The 16081-nt window shown below is 37.1% G+C and overlaps 1 protein-coding gene across 6 annotated transcripts in view; it reads right to left on the bottom strand.

Annotated features, from left to right (window-relative positions):
* SPAG16 (sperm associated antigen 16) overlaps positions 1–16081 on the bottom strand; it is a 1454415-nt gene that overhangs the window by 508180 nt on the left and 930154 nt on the right. For all 6 annotated transcript variants that reach the window (XM_078328429.1, XM_078328427.1, XM_078328430.1 and 3 more), the window contains one exon: positions 7916–8101. In XM_078328429.1, coding sequence (XP_078184555.1) covers positions 7916–8101 — 186 coding nt within the window. The remainder of the gene's footprint in view (positions 1–7915; positions 8102–16081) is intronic.

The raw sequence follows: 16081 nt of genomic DNA, 5'->3' as shown, positions 1-16081 counted from the left end.
TCTTTGCAAAGATAAGAAGGCTCAGCACCATTTTTAATGTTCACCTCATTGGTGGCTTATTACTCTGAAGGTTCTTAATTCTTTCTGTTAATAGAGAACTTGGATGCATTAACGACATCTCAGAAAGACAGTCACTCTCAGTGATATTCCCTTTTCATCCCTAGCAGAAAGGAATTAATCTTTTGATCGACAACCAAGTCAGGGAGCTTGTCTAATGACTTATAAGGCACAGATAACCCAGTGGCACTTTTCTCTATAATGTCAGCTCCGGAAGGGCAAGAGTCTGGACCATTCCATTCAGTGCTATATCCCCAGCTCCACGGATATGACTTGGCACATGGTTGGTAAATATTGGGTAAGTAAATAAATAATCAATTTCTAAGTAAGAATGATTTTCAGTAATTAGCTGTCAAATTTGGTGAAGGATACAAAAGAGTATGGAAAAAAAATCAGGAAGGGATGTTTTTCGAGAAGGTGGAATTCTGCTGGAGATAATGGCTTCCCTCATGGCTCATTCTAGTTTGTGAGGAGATCAAAGATTATTCCATGGCTCCTTGACTGAAGATGGGCCAGCCTACTTTTTTTTTTTTTTTTTTTGAGATGGAGTTTCGCTCTTGTTACCCAGGCTGGAGTGCAACGGCGCGATCTCGGCTCACCGCAATCTCCGCCTTCTGGGTTCAGGCAATTCTCCTGCCTCAGCCTCCCGAGCAACTGGGATTACAGGCACGCACCACCGTGCCCGGCTAATTTTTTTGTAATTTTAGTAGAGACGGGGTTTCACCATGTTGACCAAGATGGTCTTGATCTCTTGACCTCGTGATCCACCCGCCTCGGCCTCCCAAAGTGCTGGGATTGCAGGCTTGAGCCACCGCCAACCTACTTTTTTACCCAGAACACAAGTGAACAAGTTCTGTTCTTTTTGATAAATGTTAGGATTTTGCACAAATTCATGTCAGACCATGGGAGGTAACATTACTTAAAATTTCTATGAATGTATTTTCTCGTCCTTTAAGAGAACAAACTCATCTTTATTATCTAAATAGAAATGATTTTCCATATAACTATATAGTGTAACAATAAGTCTTTAGTTTAATTCTGCAAAAATTGTATTGCTTGCAGTTTTTTTTATGTTTAGTAACCAGTTTACTTCTTTTATTTTGATTTGATGCCCTTGGACATTTGATGTGTTTCCATAGTAATTGAATCAAATCTCAAATTTGTCTTTAAATTAAAGTATTTTAATAATTCTAAAAACAATGTTTTAGGGATATGATAATAGTGTTCACTGTCTCAAATAAATGATTTTTAAACAAACTTGGTTTTGGAGTCATAGATAACACATAAATATTTTGATTGAGATTTAAATATTTAAGATAAATAATTACAGTTTTTGTCACTCTAAAATTAATTTTGAGTTGAATATTTAAACTTATTTCACCAGTATAAATAAGTGTATATATATAAATATGTGAGAGAAAACACACACATGCATACATGTACAATTAAATCTGAAATATAAAACAAATGTGATTTTCATTTATTACCTCAGGCGGACTATGGCTATGCGTCATTTTATTTTAACATATATTAGAGTAGAAATATACCAAACCCTTTTAGTCATCAGCACTGAAGAGGACTAAGACTTGTCCATTGACCAGGTTATTTGTGTAGCGTTGGAGAAAAGGTGTTACATATTTTACATGGTAAAGTTCTTGCTTTGATTGGCAGTAATAAAGCAGAAATTTACCGTTATAAAATAAATATATTCACTTTCATTGGAATACCCTTAGTTTCATTTATACTCATTCTAATTTCTAACATAGAGCTTTTTTTGGTTTATAAGATAACAAACAAATGTATGTTATATAGCATGTTAGATACAAATTATACAATTCATTGATATGTAATAACCTTTTCTGTAGAAAGGAATAGGAATAAATTTTAAAATCCTAATAATTACATTTACCATTTATATGTATTGATCCATGTATATTGGTATCAAAGAACACATCAAGTTTACTGTCATGGACACTTGCTTGATCCATTCTTCACACATACACACAAAGCCATGTCGAACAAGAGAGAGATTCTCAATGTTTCAATCATGACATAACTTGCTAAATGAAATCTGAACTTTAGCTTTAATACAATTTTCTTCATAAAGAAGATGTTTCTTGAATAGTGCTGATTAATTATGTACTTTTGGGGAGGAAATGAAACTGAAAAAACATATGCCATATTTTTTCTTGACTTTTTGTGCTTATGTATGTGTTTATGCTTTATAATACTTAGATATCATTTCAAGCCCATATGTCAAGGGGAAACAATTCATTTGAATATACTTGAAAATCCAAGAAGATGTAATAATTAATTATCCTAGTGTAACAGGAGAAATTGATCACAAGAGGTCAATTTAAGTATCTTGCCATTTCTTATAATGTACCATAATTATGTTTCAGCATTACTTTGGCAGTCTATTAATATATTCCTTGGGTGTCTCTTTAAGTATAAGAAGGCAAAGTGAGGATCTTTACAATATAAGACAAGTATTAATGTATCAACAATCCATGCCCTTGGGTCTTAATACTTCTTATATTATTGTGTTTAAAACCCATTAATATTATCTACAATATATCCTCCTTTGCTAGCATAGCTAACTTGGCAAATGAAACATAAAGAATGTAAAATACATTGATGGAACATTTTTTGTGATAAATACTAAACTCCATTGTATTACTAGTTTGGGGCTATCTTATTATCATTATTTGTTTTGTCATAAGAAAATTTCTGTAATATTAGAGTTCACTTTTGTTTATTATCTGCCTTTCCCTCCAAAATAATAGTATATATCATTAACAGAAGATAATTCATCATAACAATTTCAATAGTTCACATTTCCTCCTTAACTTATCTGTTTTCTTTACAAATAGACTTCTGTTTCTGTCATCCAGCACAGGGGTTATGATTGGCTACAGAATTATTAAATTAAAAAGGAAATGATGCCAGGAAGTGGGCAGAAGGGAAACATTCAATTTTCTTGAATGGAAATGTCACATGAACAACAAGAAGGCATTCCTCATTCCATCATGCTTTCCGGATCACCAGTTGATACACTTGGTTGGAAAAGCCTTTCATAATGTTTGTGTCAGCGTTCCAGTATAACAAGAATGAGCCTTTTGCCTATCAGGTTTGTGAAAATGTAACAGGTCATTTGTTTTCTCTCTCACACAATTCCCAGTATTTCAGAACTCCTGTTTTTATTTTTCAAATCTATCCAGAATACAATCTTTATTACCTTCACTATTCTCATCATGGCTGAAACCTTCTCCATCTTTGTCCTGGATTGTTGCAACTGTTCCCCAGTGGTCTTTCTGCTTTTACCTGCTTTTGAGCTTCCACCCCTCCTCTGCCACTATCTAATCTCAAAACAGTAACCAGAGTCGTCTTATTAGCCTGTAAAAAGATTGAGACTCTTCTGCTCAAAACCCTCTAATGGTTTCCCATTTCACTGAGAATAAAGGTCAAAGTAATTGACAGGGGTTGTCAACAGTCCCTATGCTTTATGTACATACTCATTTAACCGCCTTACCCCTACCATTCACTCAGCTGCTCACTTTATTCCAATCATTCTGGCCTCTTGGCTGTTCAGCAGTCACATGGGTCTTGCTACCATCATAGGAAAGCTTCCTGATCAGAAGAGCTTGGAATATTCTCCTCTCAAATATCTGCTTGGCTTGCTGCTTCACCTTATTCAGGTTATCCAAATGTCAACCTTATCACAAGAATTTTCTCGACCTTCCTGTTTAAAATTGCAATCTTTTCAATGCCTGCTATTCCTTTTCATCTTCTGTGCTCTATATTTTTCTCTACAAAATTTGTCATCTCTTCATATTATATGTAATTATTCATTATTTTTAATTTTTTTCTATGAAATTTGTCATCTTTAAATATTATATGTAAATATTAATTATTGTCATTTTCCATTTGCATTTTCTGCCATCGAAAAGAATGCCATCAACATGAAGTCAGAAGTTTTCATCTATTTTACTCACTGCTATAGCTTAGTAACTAGAATAAGGCATAGGACAAAATAAGTGTTCAATGCATATTTGTTGGATCTTTAGCAAATAAATAAACCATACAGGTTAACCCTGTGAATTTTACAAGTCCCTCTGTTTCCTACTATCTTTGGTACAAACCACCTAACTCTTGCCTTTGTAACACCTTGTTAAAGCAGCTGGAATAGCTACATTCAGTAATAATTTGGCTGTTTCCAACCCCTTTTCCTTAAAGCTAAAAGCTAAGTAGGCATACAGTATACCTTCCAAATATCAGAGTAACAGTGTGATGTTAACTGCTCAGCCAAATATCCAGCTACCTTGGAGGAAAAGCAGCCAGCGGTCAACTAGAATACCTGATCTGATATTATGTATATAAATGGCGGTTGCATTGCATATTCCCTTATTGCTTCAAAATTGCTGCATTTTAAAATTATTTGTAATCTCATTGAGGGTAGTGGTTGAGTATGAGAACTGTCATAGGTCTATAACACAGTCTAACACTGTTAAGTCATTTCTTGAATACTTATTAATGTTATGCACAAATGCCTCTAAAGAAACACACATTATTTTTTATAGCTGAGATATTTTCTGAATTTTCCAACCCATTTTCATCATTTTATTGATTCGTATAGGATAAGACAGTGTAATTATATTATAGTTTGTTGAATGTGGATGGAGCAGGAAGAATATTTAGAACACTTTTGCAATATTTACTTACTGACTTACTCCATTTATGTAAGCAAACCACCATGTGCCAAGCACTCTCTGGGTTATACTGGGTTGTGTGTGTATGTGTGTGTGTGTGTGCCTGCACTCACGTATGTGTTCAAATGACCACTAAGTAAAATACATAACTATTTATATACTTGATCATTCAGAAGATAATCAAAATGCTACTGTTAATTATCCAGAGAAACCTTGTAGAGTATGGACTTATTCAGACCAAGTGTCATAGACAATTGTTCACAGATTCTGATTAGCACTCAGTAAATATGAATCTTGATCTGATTATTTTACATTGTTTATGCTGGACAGTGATCCAATTTTTTGGTGAGGACTTAAATGGATAGTCTTAGGAAGTACCGTCCATTTCAGGAACAGTCGCAGGGGTAGGGATAGAACATCAATCAAAATATTCAAGACAGAGCCAGAAGTTTGAAGAAAAGGATGGGTGGGAAAGGAGAAGATGTTATCTAAACCCTTTCTTCTCTGGTGACTAATACTTTCTACCAAACAATATAAATTTGTTATTTATTAAGAACTATGCAGCATGGCCAGGTGCGGTGGCTTGTGCCTGTAATCCCAGCACTTTTGGAGGCTGACACAAGCAGATCACCTGAGGTCAGGAGTTTGAGACCAGCCTGGTCAACATGGTAAAACCCCGTCTATGCTAAAAATATGAAAATTAGCAGGATGTGGTGGCACGTGCCTGCAGTCCTAGCTACATGGAAGACTGAGTCAGGAGAATTGCTTGAATCTGGGAGGTGGAGGTTGCAGTGAGCTGAGATTGTGCCCTGCAAGACTCGGTCTCCAAAAACAAACAAACAGGCCGGGCGCGGTGGCTCAAGCCTGTAATCCCAGCACTTTGGAAGGCCGAGGCGGGTGGATCATGAGGTCAAGAGATCGAGACCATCCTGGTCAACATGGTGAAACCCCGCCTCTACTAAAAATACAAAAAAAAATTAGCTGGGCAAGGTGGCGCATGCCTGTAATCCCAGCTACTCAGGAGGCTGAGGCAGGAGAATTGCCTGAACCCAGGAGGCGGAGGTTGCAGTGAGCCAAGATTGCGCCATTGCACTCCAGCCTGGGTAACAAGAGCAAAACTCCGTCTCAAAAACAAACAAAACTATGCAGTATCAATCAAAGAATGTATGACATAGCATTGTATAACTCTACCACCATGCATTTAATCAAGGCAACCTCTTGCCTTAAGCCACTAAGCCAGTTCAAATAACCGTAACCTATGATATTTTGAAGGAAGACACTAGTTTTAGACTTATCTACATAGTATTGATCTGAGAGAAATTATAAATTAGAGCTTGGTACTCTGATTGTGACTCTGAAAGACATATCAATAGCTACTATAGAAACAATCAATATCTACCTTATTTGCAAATATTTGTCCACTACCTCAACTTCAAAATTAGTATAATTTTTTTGTCCTTGATGATGAAAGTGAGCTCATGACAGTGACTGGAAACTTGAAGTTTAAAGAATTTTGGCATCAATCCGAAGCAATTTTGATCTGTTATATCAAGATGTATTGGGCATCAGTGGGAAGTCAGTATTTAGATATCAGGGTCATAAAGAAAAGTTGTCAAGTCAAAGTGTTTGAAATCATTCCAAGCAGGGCTGAGACTATTGAGTACTCATTTTTTAACCATAGTTTGCTTTTGAAGAGCCTGTGAAGTTAAGAGTTCTAAAGACACATTATTTTTCAGAATAGATCACCATTTTCTATTAGAATCCTCAACCAAGTCTAAAGTGATACAAAATTCAAATTAAATACTAGTGTTGAAATTCCATTAATATATTATAATAAATATTTATGAAATCTGGTCACATATATAGAAATATGATAAATTAAGAATTATACATGATTGGATATTCCAGATAAAGAAAAAGTACCCATCTGAGAATGAAAACCTATCTGAAATTGCCACTATTTCAGATAGAAATAGGTCTAAATATATTATTCATAGTCATGTTTTCTCCTATGGAGTGTGCTTAATTTTATTTGGCAATAGCTTTATAACTCAGGTGGATTATGCTACTTATCCACTAATGCCCCAAATCTTTCAAGGACTAGTCAGGAAACGGAACTTGCACCTATCGTTGTAACGATAATAATTTCACATACAGGATGGTTAACACTGAATCAAGTTGCTAACTAAGTAACTAAAGAAGGGAAATTAGAACTCTAAAGTATCATGGAGATAACCACTTCAAGAAAGAGCTACCACCCCTAGGACTGAGCGAACACAGGGAATAAGGTAGAATTATTAAAACTTACACCCTTATAGAGGGAGGCCTTCAAAACTGAACCTCAGCACTCTGAGAAAAGGGCATTTCTCTGCTGGTATGGGTGTTTCTCTGCTTGGACAGAGGCCCTTGCAGATCTGGGACCACAGACAGCTGAGAAAGTCTGAGGGATGATACATAACCCCTTAGCTGAAGCTATTAGTATATTTGATGGTAGCTAAATTTACTTCTTTGTATCATATTTGCAAACCTAACAGAATGTAATGAACATCCAAATATATATGGGCGATAGTAATTCCAATACTTTAAACAGAATGAATTTGTCTACCTTGAATTAAAATCAAAACATAAAACTTCTACATTCACGTGATATGTATAGGACTTTACATAAAATATAGTGTGCTATTCCCTACAATTTGTGAATTAACAAGAAACATTTAATCAAGAATATCATGACATAACAAATTAAACATAATGCAAGTAATTGTTTATGTTATATTTATGTTCATTAACCTATTAAATTCAACATTACAGAGTGATAACAAGTCCATGGACAGCAGAACTAAAAATCCAACTCTTTAAAATGACTATATGTTTCTGTCCTGCTTAAAATAAACAGCTTTTCGATGAAGGAATTCTAATCTTATTACACAGGCTTGATCTTGATACTTACATTTAGAAAGAAATTATTATATCAACAAAGATTAATGGAGTTTTAAATGGATTTCACAAAGAGTATGTAAGTCGCTCTCTATAATCTTACCAACTAACAGTTTCTTTTAATGTTTCCCAGGGGTTACTTTGAGGAAAAAATATTTACCCATGTATATGTATCAACATAGAGGATTAGTAATGTTTAAAGTACTTCTTACCTATTAGCATCCCAGATTTTACTAGTTTTATCCAACGAGGAGGAAGCCACAAAATCGCCACAGGAGTGCCATGTGCAGGACCATACTGCATGGCCATGTCCTTCGAACGTCAAAATGCAGTTGCCTTTACATAGATCCCATAGTTTAACTGTAGTGTCACCACTTGATGTAGCCAATTTGTTGCCACTATTTGCAAAAACATAAAAAGATAACTTGTTTTAAAAGGAACATAATTAAGTTTTATGAATACTGCATTCTATGAGTAATTTGTGTGTATGTGTATGTATCTGAATTATTTTTACTTGTAGTGCCATATCTAAATGACTAAATATTATTATCTTATTTGGGTCTACATGACTGCTAACTTGAATTGCTTAGTAATTGGAAGGGAGAAACTGCTGTTGTGCAGTTTCTAGATTAATTCTTGTAGATTAATCCACTAAATTAGTGTTTTTGTTAGCATGTGTTTAGTTTAGCATTGTATCTATTAGGTTCTGTGGATAATCCGGCCTCAGAACAACAAAAAGTTAGATGTGGGCTAAATCAATTTCAAAAACACAATACAGTGTGCAACAGTCAGCATTGCTTATGTTTAGATTAATTAACTGCTTCAAGGGTACAGTTTGGATGAAGGAAGAAGTGAGTCTGGAATGAGATATCTTTGATCATGAGAGGTAAAAAAAATTTTTAAGTTCTGGGTGGTTGAGCGTAACCCATTCAATTTTGCATTTAGGTAATTAGTAGATCTTAAAGCAGTGGCTTTCAAGTGGTGAACACAAAAGCTAGTTTAGGAAATGGGTAGGTGTCAGGCTCAGGCACAGTGGCTCTTGCCTATAATCCCAGCAGTTTGGGGGGCTGAGGTGGGCAGATCACAAGGTCAGGAGTTTGAGACCACCCTGGCCAACATGGTGAAACCCCATCTCTACTAAAAATACAAAAATTAGCTGGGAATGGTGGCAGGTGGTGCCTGTAATCCCAGTTACCCGGGAGGCTGAGGAGGCAGGAGAATTGCTTGAACCTGGGAGGCGGAGGTTGCAGTGAGCTGAGAGTGCCACTGCAATCTTGGCTTCCTGGGTTCTGAGTAAGACTCAGTCAGGAAAGGGAAGGGGAAGGAGAGGAGGAACAAAGGAAAGAAAAAAAGACATCCTTCTGCAATGCGTGCTTCTTAAATGTGTTCCCTTAGGTACTTTCTGCTACCAAATTATAATTAAACCACTTATTTATCCCCCTCCCTGTCAGACTGTTTTATGATGGAAAACTGTGTTTCATCTCTGTTTCTATAGCATCAAGCCTTATAACTGACCAATTAAAGTGCTTAATAAATGCTTTAGAGTAAGTAAATATATAAATGCATGCATGAATGAAGAAGAAAAAGTTCCTGGCATCTTTAACAGAGGGAATACTAAGATCAAAAAAATATTTTGTTTTCTTGCTCATAGGTTTGAGTATTTTTCATCAAGAGGGAAAAGCAATTTTTAGATGCAGTGGATAAACGGCCACCATTAGAGAGGAAGAACTTGAAGTTTCTTGAGAGAAGGTAGATTATATAGTAGAATAATCTCATTTAAGTTAGAAAAGAATATCCAATTTATTTTTCAAATTGACTAGCTGAAAAAAATCACCAAATGGCAGCTAGTCCCTTCATCAATAGATAGACAGCAAAAACTGCTTTGGCTACAACTGCTTGGATGCACATTTGTCAATCACCACTTTAGTTTTTAATATTAAAGATTGATACACTTATCTAAAAACATACCAATAAAATGTGTAAAATTATTTAAGCATGTCTCTTTCTCAGATCTATCTTTCCAATGCGTGTAATGCTTTATGGACCAAAATTCTTAGCACAGAATAAAAATTATTGTGGTATGTTTCTGCCTGTGGCTGAAAAACTCTCTCATATAAGTTTTATATGCTTCTCTCATGCTTTAAACTATGTGCCAGGAAAAAAAATCTCACTGGAATAATTACAACTAGAATGAAATATTAATTTTTGGTGAGTTCCTTTAAATTCTTTGAGTGCCTGTAACTGACCCTTAATCAACAATAAACAATATTCCCATAAGTTTTTAATATATTGAGGCTAGAGCTCATATACTAAATCCAAAATATATCACATAAAAATTTCTGAATATTCTTTGGAAATGATTTTGCCTTTCAAAGAACAGGGCTTGAAATATGGAAAACTGTATACCTTTGGTTCATGAAAAAATAAAGGCTATTTCTGAGGTCTAAGAGAGAGAAAAAGAATGGTACACTGAAATCCAAAAGGTGAGCTTTAAGAGATGCAAAAGATCAGTTTCCCTAGGTGCTACACAAATAGAAGGAACCAAAACTCTAGAAAAGAGCAAAACTGAATGTCACAGGCTGACTGTGCCACCTCTTCTCCAGATCCCTATGTCGATATCCTAATTCCAACGTGGAAGTATTTGGAAGTAGGGCCTCTGGGAAATAACTAGCTTTCGATGGGGTCATGAGCATGGGAACTAATGGGATTCGTGTCTTTATAGTAAGAGGAAGAAACTGGAAGTAACTCTCTCCCTGCATTGTGAGGACACAGTAAAAAGGCAGCCATTTACAAGCCAAGAAATGGGACCCTCACCAGAACGTGATCAGCCTGGCACTCTGATCTTAGACTTCTAGCCTGCAGGATGGTGAGAAATTAATTTCTGTTATCTGAGTACCCAGTCTATGTTATTTTGTTATGGCACCCTGAGCTGACTAATAATGTGGATCCAGGCTGTTGGTATACAGCCCAAGTTATTTGAAATTAGCTACTCAGCATCCTGCAAATAACATTCAACCAAGTATGAGTTTACAAAAATATTCTCAATCACATAATAGGAAAGAAGAAGCCATAAGCGAGGTTGAGCTATTAAAATTAACAAATACATATACCCTGAAGGACACCAGTTGTTATAATTAAAGGGTATAAAATATAACTACAAGTATATAAGGAAATAACAGATGTAATAAAAAGATCAAACCACATATGTTTATAACATGAATCACAAATCTGAGAAAAAACCATTTAGAAATTTTAAAAATCAAATTATTGAAATTAAGAAATCAATTGATGGGTTAAATAGCAAATGAGAAACAGTAAAATTCAGAATAAATTAACTGAAAATAAATCCAGAAAAAAATGAAAAAACAAACATTACATGTTCTTTTTATTTATTTATTTTTTTTGACAGAGTTTCACTCTTGTTACCCAGGCTGGAATGCAACAATCCCACTCACCACAACCTTCACCTCCTGGGTTCCAGCAATTCTCCTGCCTCAGCCTCCCAAGTAGCTGGAACTACAGGCGTGTGCCACCATGCCCAGCTAATTTTTGTATTTTTAATAGAGACGGGGTTTCACCATGTTGACCAAGATGGTAACTCATAGGTGGGAGTTAAGCTATGAGGCTGCAAAGGCGTAAGAATGATACAATGGACTTTGGAGACTTGGAGAAAAGGGTGGAAGTGGGGTGAAGGGCATAACACTAGAAATTGGGTATAGTGTATACTGCTTGGATGATGGGTGCACCAAAATTTCAGAAATCACCACTAAAGACCTTATTCATGTTACCAAACACCACCTGGTCCCCAAAAACCTATGGAAATAAAAATAAAGTACATATTTGAAAAAAAATCTCAACTAGAGACAGAAGAGGTACTGAACATAGTATAGATGTTTAAAAATATAAAGGATACAATAAAAAAGTATCTTTTCCTAACCAAAACTCCAGAGGAGAATAGATACAAAGAGCTAGATGCAACATTGAAAGAATTAAGGGTTAAGAATGTACAGAAACTAGAAAATTTAAGACCCAGAACCACCTATTTGGACAGAAAAATGTATACCAAATAGAATAAACAGTGATATAAATAAAAGTAAAGTTTTACTTAGATGCATTTTAGTGAATTGCTGAGCATCACTGGCAACAATAAGAATTATAAGAAAAAAAAAGAAGAGGGGAAAAAAGAAAAATAAAATTATTTATTTACATAGTGATAACACGAATAAGAACATTATATATATTTGATCCTCCTTATCACCCATAAGATGACTACATTATCCCTAAAACACTTGAGCAACATCAGAGAGCAAATAAGTCACAGGGGTGAACTTTCTTCAAAGAGCTAAGAAAAAATAATGATAATCTGGAATTATCAAAAATCTCTCTCAAAACAAGAAAAAGGCTGGGCATAGTGGCCCAGGTCTGTAATTCCAGCACCTTGAGAGGCCAAGGCAGGCAGATTACTTGAGGTCAGGAGTTTGAGACCAGCCTGGCCAAGATGTTGAAACCCCGTCTCTATTAAAAATACAAAAATTAGCTTAGCATGGTGGCACATGCCTGTAATCTCAGCTACTCAGGAGGCTGAGGCAAAAGAATTGCTTGAATCTTTGAGGCGGAGGTTGCAGTGAGCTGAGATCACACCATTGCACTCTCCAGCCTGGGTGAAAGAGTGAGACTCTGTCTTAAAAAAAAAAAAAAAGAAGAGAAGGTAAAACCTTGATGAATTTTAGACTTTACTAAATTAAGTCAGCATGGTAAAATGTTAAGGGTGATCACTATAAGAATAGTAATAGAGCATATAACTTCCAAATCAGCATAAGAATTAAAAGAAATGGGTAAGAAGAACTTACACTCAGAAACATCTAATCTATCTGAAAAAATATGGGAAAGGAGGAAAAAGCACTAGAATAAATGATACAAATAGAAGATAAATTTTAAAAATAAGTTTTTAGATGGAAATACAAACACATGAACAAATCCAATAAACACAAATGGACTAAAGTAGAAACAAATAAAAGACACAGATTTTTTACTTTGGCTAAAAAGAAATTCAGGTATATGATTTTTACAGGGGGCACACTAAACTTCTAAGGAAATATAAAGGTTGAAAGTCAACAAACTAAAGGCAAAGCAAAGCAAAAATAAAAATTTTTTAAAAAGTTACTTGGGCAAAAGGAAATAGAATAATGATGAGGGATAGGGTCAAAATGGTGGACTAGAAGCAGCTTGTATGTGCTGCTCTCACAGAGAGGAACTAAAAGGCTAATGAACACTGATCCTGTAGGTCAATCATCTGAGAAACCGTGTTGGGATCCACCAAGACAGCAGGAGAATACAGAGAGCAGAGAGGAGCAAAGCTCATCACCTGTCTATCTGGGATTACAGTGGAGCTGGAATAACCTCTGCAAAAATGAGAAAGGGTGAGTGAGTGAGCACGAGCTCCCAGGGAGCTTCATGCTCTTCACAGAGACCTGTGCAAGACTGGAAATAGTAAAATCTGCCTGGTCCCCACTATGCTTCCAGACTAAGGGAGAGAGCTACCCAGACATTTTGCAGGGGCAACAATCAAGTTCAAGGGGACCTCCACAAGCCTCTGATCCCAGACCAGATCAGCACCAGTGCCATTACCCAAATAAAGTCATAGTTGCAGTGCCTGGGAACAGTAAGACTGCTCCACCCACCCCCTTCCCAGATGGGACTCAGCACCAGCTTCTGGCCCATCACCCCCAGTTCAGCCTGAATTTGGCCCACGACTCCACCCACCCTGACCACTGGTAGGTAGGCAGGCAATGATTACTAGGGCTTCCAGCCCAGTTGTTGCATTTTTGTGTAAACTCAGCTGCAGGGTACAGCCTCCTGATGCCCCAGGAAACACTCAGATGGCAGGAGGCTGCACATGACCCTACCCACTTTTGCCACTAATAGCCAGTTGGGGAACAACTGCTAGAGCCTCCAGCCCAGTCATCTCACTGTGTGAACTCAGCTGGAGGGAGCAGCTTCCTGTTACCCTGAGAAACATCCAGGGAGCACACTGCCATGTGACCTCACCTGCCCTCATCACTGTTTGCCAGGTGAGCAATGTGTATTAGAGCTTCCAGCCCAGCAGTCCCACTTTTGTTGAACTCAGCTGGAGGGCACAGCCTCTTGTTGCCCTGGAAACATCCAGATGGTAAAGCAGACAACCACATCTACCCCTGCTGCTGATAGCCAGGCAAGCAACCCCTGATAGAGCTTCTGGCTCAACAGTCCTGCTTCTGAGAGAACTCAGCTGAGGGGCACAAGCCTCCCAGGAAACACCTGGTTGTCCCAGGAAACACCTGGGCAGTAGGGCATGTGACTCTGCTAATCCTGCAAGGCACGCAACACTTGCCGGGGCTTCTGGACCAGCAGTCTGGCTTCTGTGAGGACTGAGCTAGAGGGTGCAGCTTTCTGTTGTCCCCGGAAACATCCAGACAGCAGGGCATGTGACCTGCCTAATCCTGCCACTGGTAGCCAGGCAGGCAATGCCTGCTGAAGCTTTTGGCCCAGCAGTTCCACTCCTGTGGAAACTCAACCAGTGGTTACAGACTCCTGTTGTCCCAGGAAGTGCCCAGAACTCAGGACAGGCATCCCCCCTCAACCCCGGCCACTGGTGGTCAGGTGAGCCACATCTGCTAGGGCTGCTGGCCCAACAGTCCTAGTTTTCCCTGAATTTGCTGAAAGATGAAGGCTCCTGTTGCTCTAGAAACACCAGGAGGTCAGGGCAGGCAATTCAACCTACCACTGCCTTCCATAGCCAGATGGGCCACACCCACTAGAGTTTTCAACCCAGAGGTACCACTTCTGCCTGAACTCTGCAGGCGGGTGCAACCCCATGTTTCCCCAGCAAGCATATGGACATCAAATTAAGGCCAACCTGGCAATAATACTGCTTGTCTGCCAACTGCAGCCCTTGCCTGAGGGAACTCCACAGATCAGAACACCCAAAAGAAGAAATGCAGGCATGTAGACAGTAATCATAGAGGGTGCCACCAAGACCCAGGAGTTTACTAAAATTAAAGCCAATCAACCAAACTCACATTATAATTTAATAAAATCCCCAAGGGCATCAATGAACAAAAAAACGAAAAGTCCATTGAAAGGACAGAAACTTTAGAGATTGAAGAAACATTAGCCCATGCAAATTAGAAAAAGCCAGTGCAAGAAAGATTACTTTTCTCAGTAATCTTAAAGCCTTATCTGAACAATGGAATGAAAGGCTTTATCCCCAAAAGAATGTTAGTAATCAGAAAATTAAATGAGATAATTTAGATAAAAATAACTTTTAATTTATAAATTGCAATGCAAGTATTAACCTTCACCTATGATAATTTACTTCAACAAAGCCCTCAAATTTTTAAGGGGTTTATTTTCCACATGTCAATCGAAGAGCATATTTGATCTTACTAGAAGGCCAATATTCCTTACTAGCAGCACATTAATCCTAGGCCTATAGGAAAAGGACTTGACTGCAATGAGCTTTGTGACAAAAAGGAGGTTTTCAGGTTGCTTATGAAAATTCTGTTCTTTTGAAAAACCTTAACATGAATGACATGCTGATTTAATTATAATCAAACTGAAAACTCAAAAAGCCAAAGTACCTTCTTTCCTCTGAATGACCATAATATTTCCCCAGCAAGAGTTCTTAACCAGGCTTAAATAGCTGAAATGAGAGAAACAGAATTTGGAAAATGAACAGGAATGAGAATCATCAAGATTCAGGAAAACATCAAAACCCAATCCAAGGAATCTAAGCATCAAAACCCAATCCAAGGGATCTAAGCATCATAATAAAATGATACAGGAACTGATAGTCAAAATAGCCATTATAAAAAAGAACCAAACTCATCTAATGGAGATAAAAAAACATGCTACAAGAATTGCATAATGAAATTGCAAGTATAAACAGCAGAAAAGAACAAAATGAGGATAGAATCTAAGAGCTCAAAGTCTGGCTCTCTGAAATAGTCAGACAAAAATAAAGAAAAAAGAATTTTAAAGGAAGGAGCAAAATGTCCAAAAGATATAGGATTATGTAAAGAGACCAAATCTATGACTCATTGGTGTCCCTGAAAGAGATAGAGAGAAAGCAAGCAACTTGGAAAACATCTATTAGGATCTTGTGCATGAAAACTTTCCAACCTTGCTAGAAACACCAACATTCAAATCCAGGAAATGCAGATAACTTCTGTGAGGCATTATACAAAGAAGTCCATCTCAAAGACACATAATCATTAGATTTTCCAAGGTCCAAGTGAAAAAAAAAAATGTAAAAGGCAGTTTAGAGAGAAGAGGAAGGTCACATACAAAGGGAGCCCCATAAGGCTAACAGTGGGCTTTTCAGCAGAAACTCTGCAAGT

The sequence above is a fragment of the Callithrix jacchus genome, chromosome 6 (assembly GCF_049354715.1).
Source record: "Callithrix jacchus isolate 240 chromosome 6, calJac240_pri, whole genome shotgun sequence".
NCBI classification, from domain to species: Eukaryota; Metazoa; Chordata; class Mammalia; order Primates; family Cebidae; genus Callithrix; species Callithrix jacchus.
Note: the sequence above shows the minus strand (reverse complement) of the source record. Positions and strands in the feature narration are given on the sequence as shown.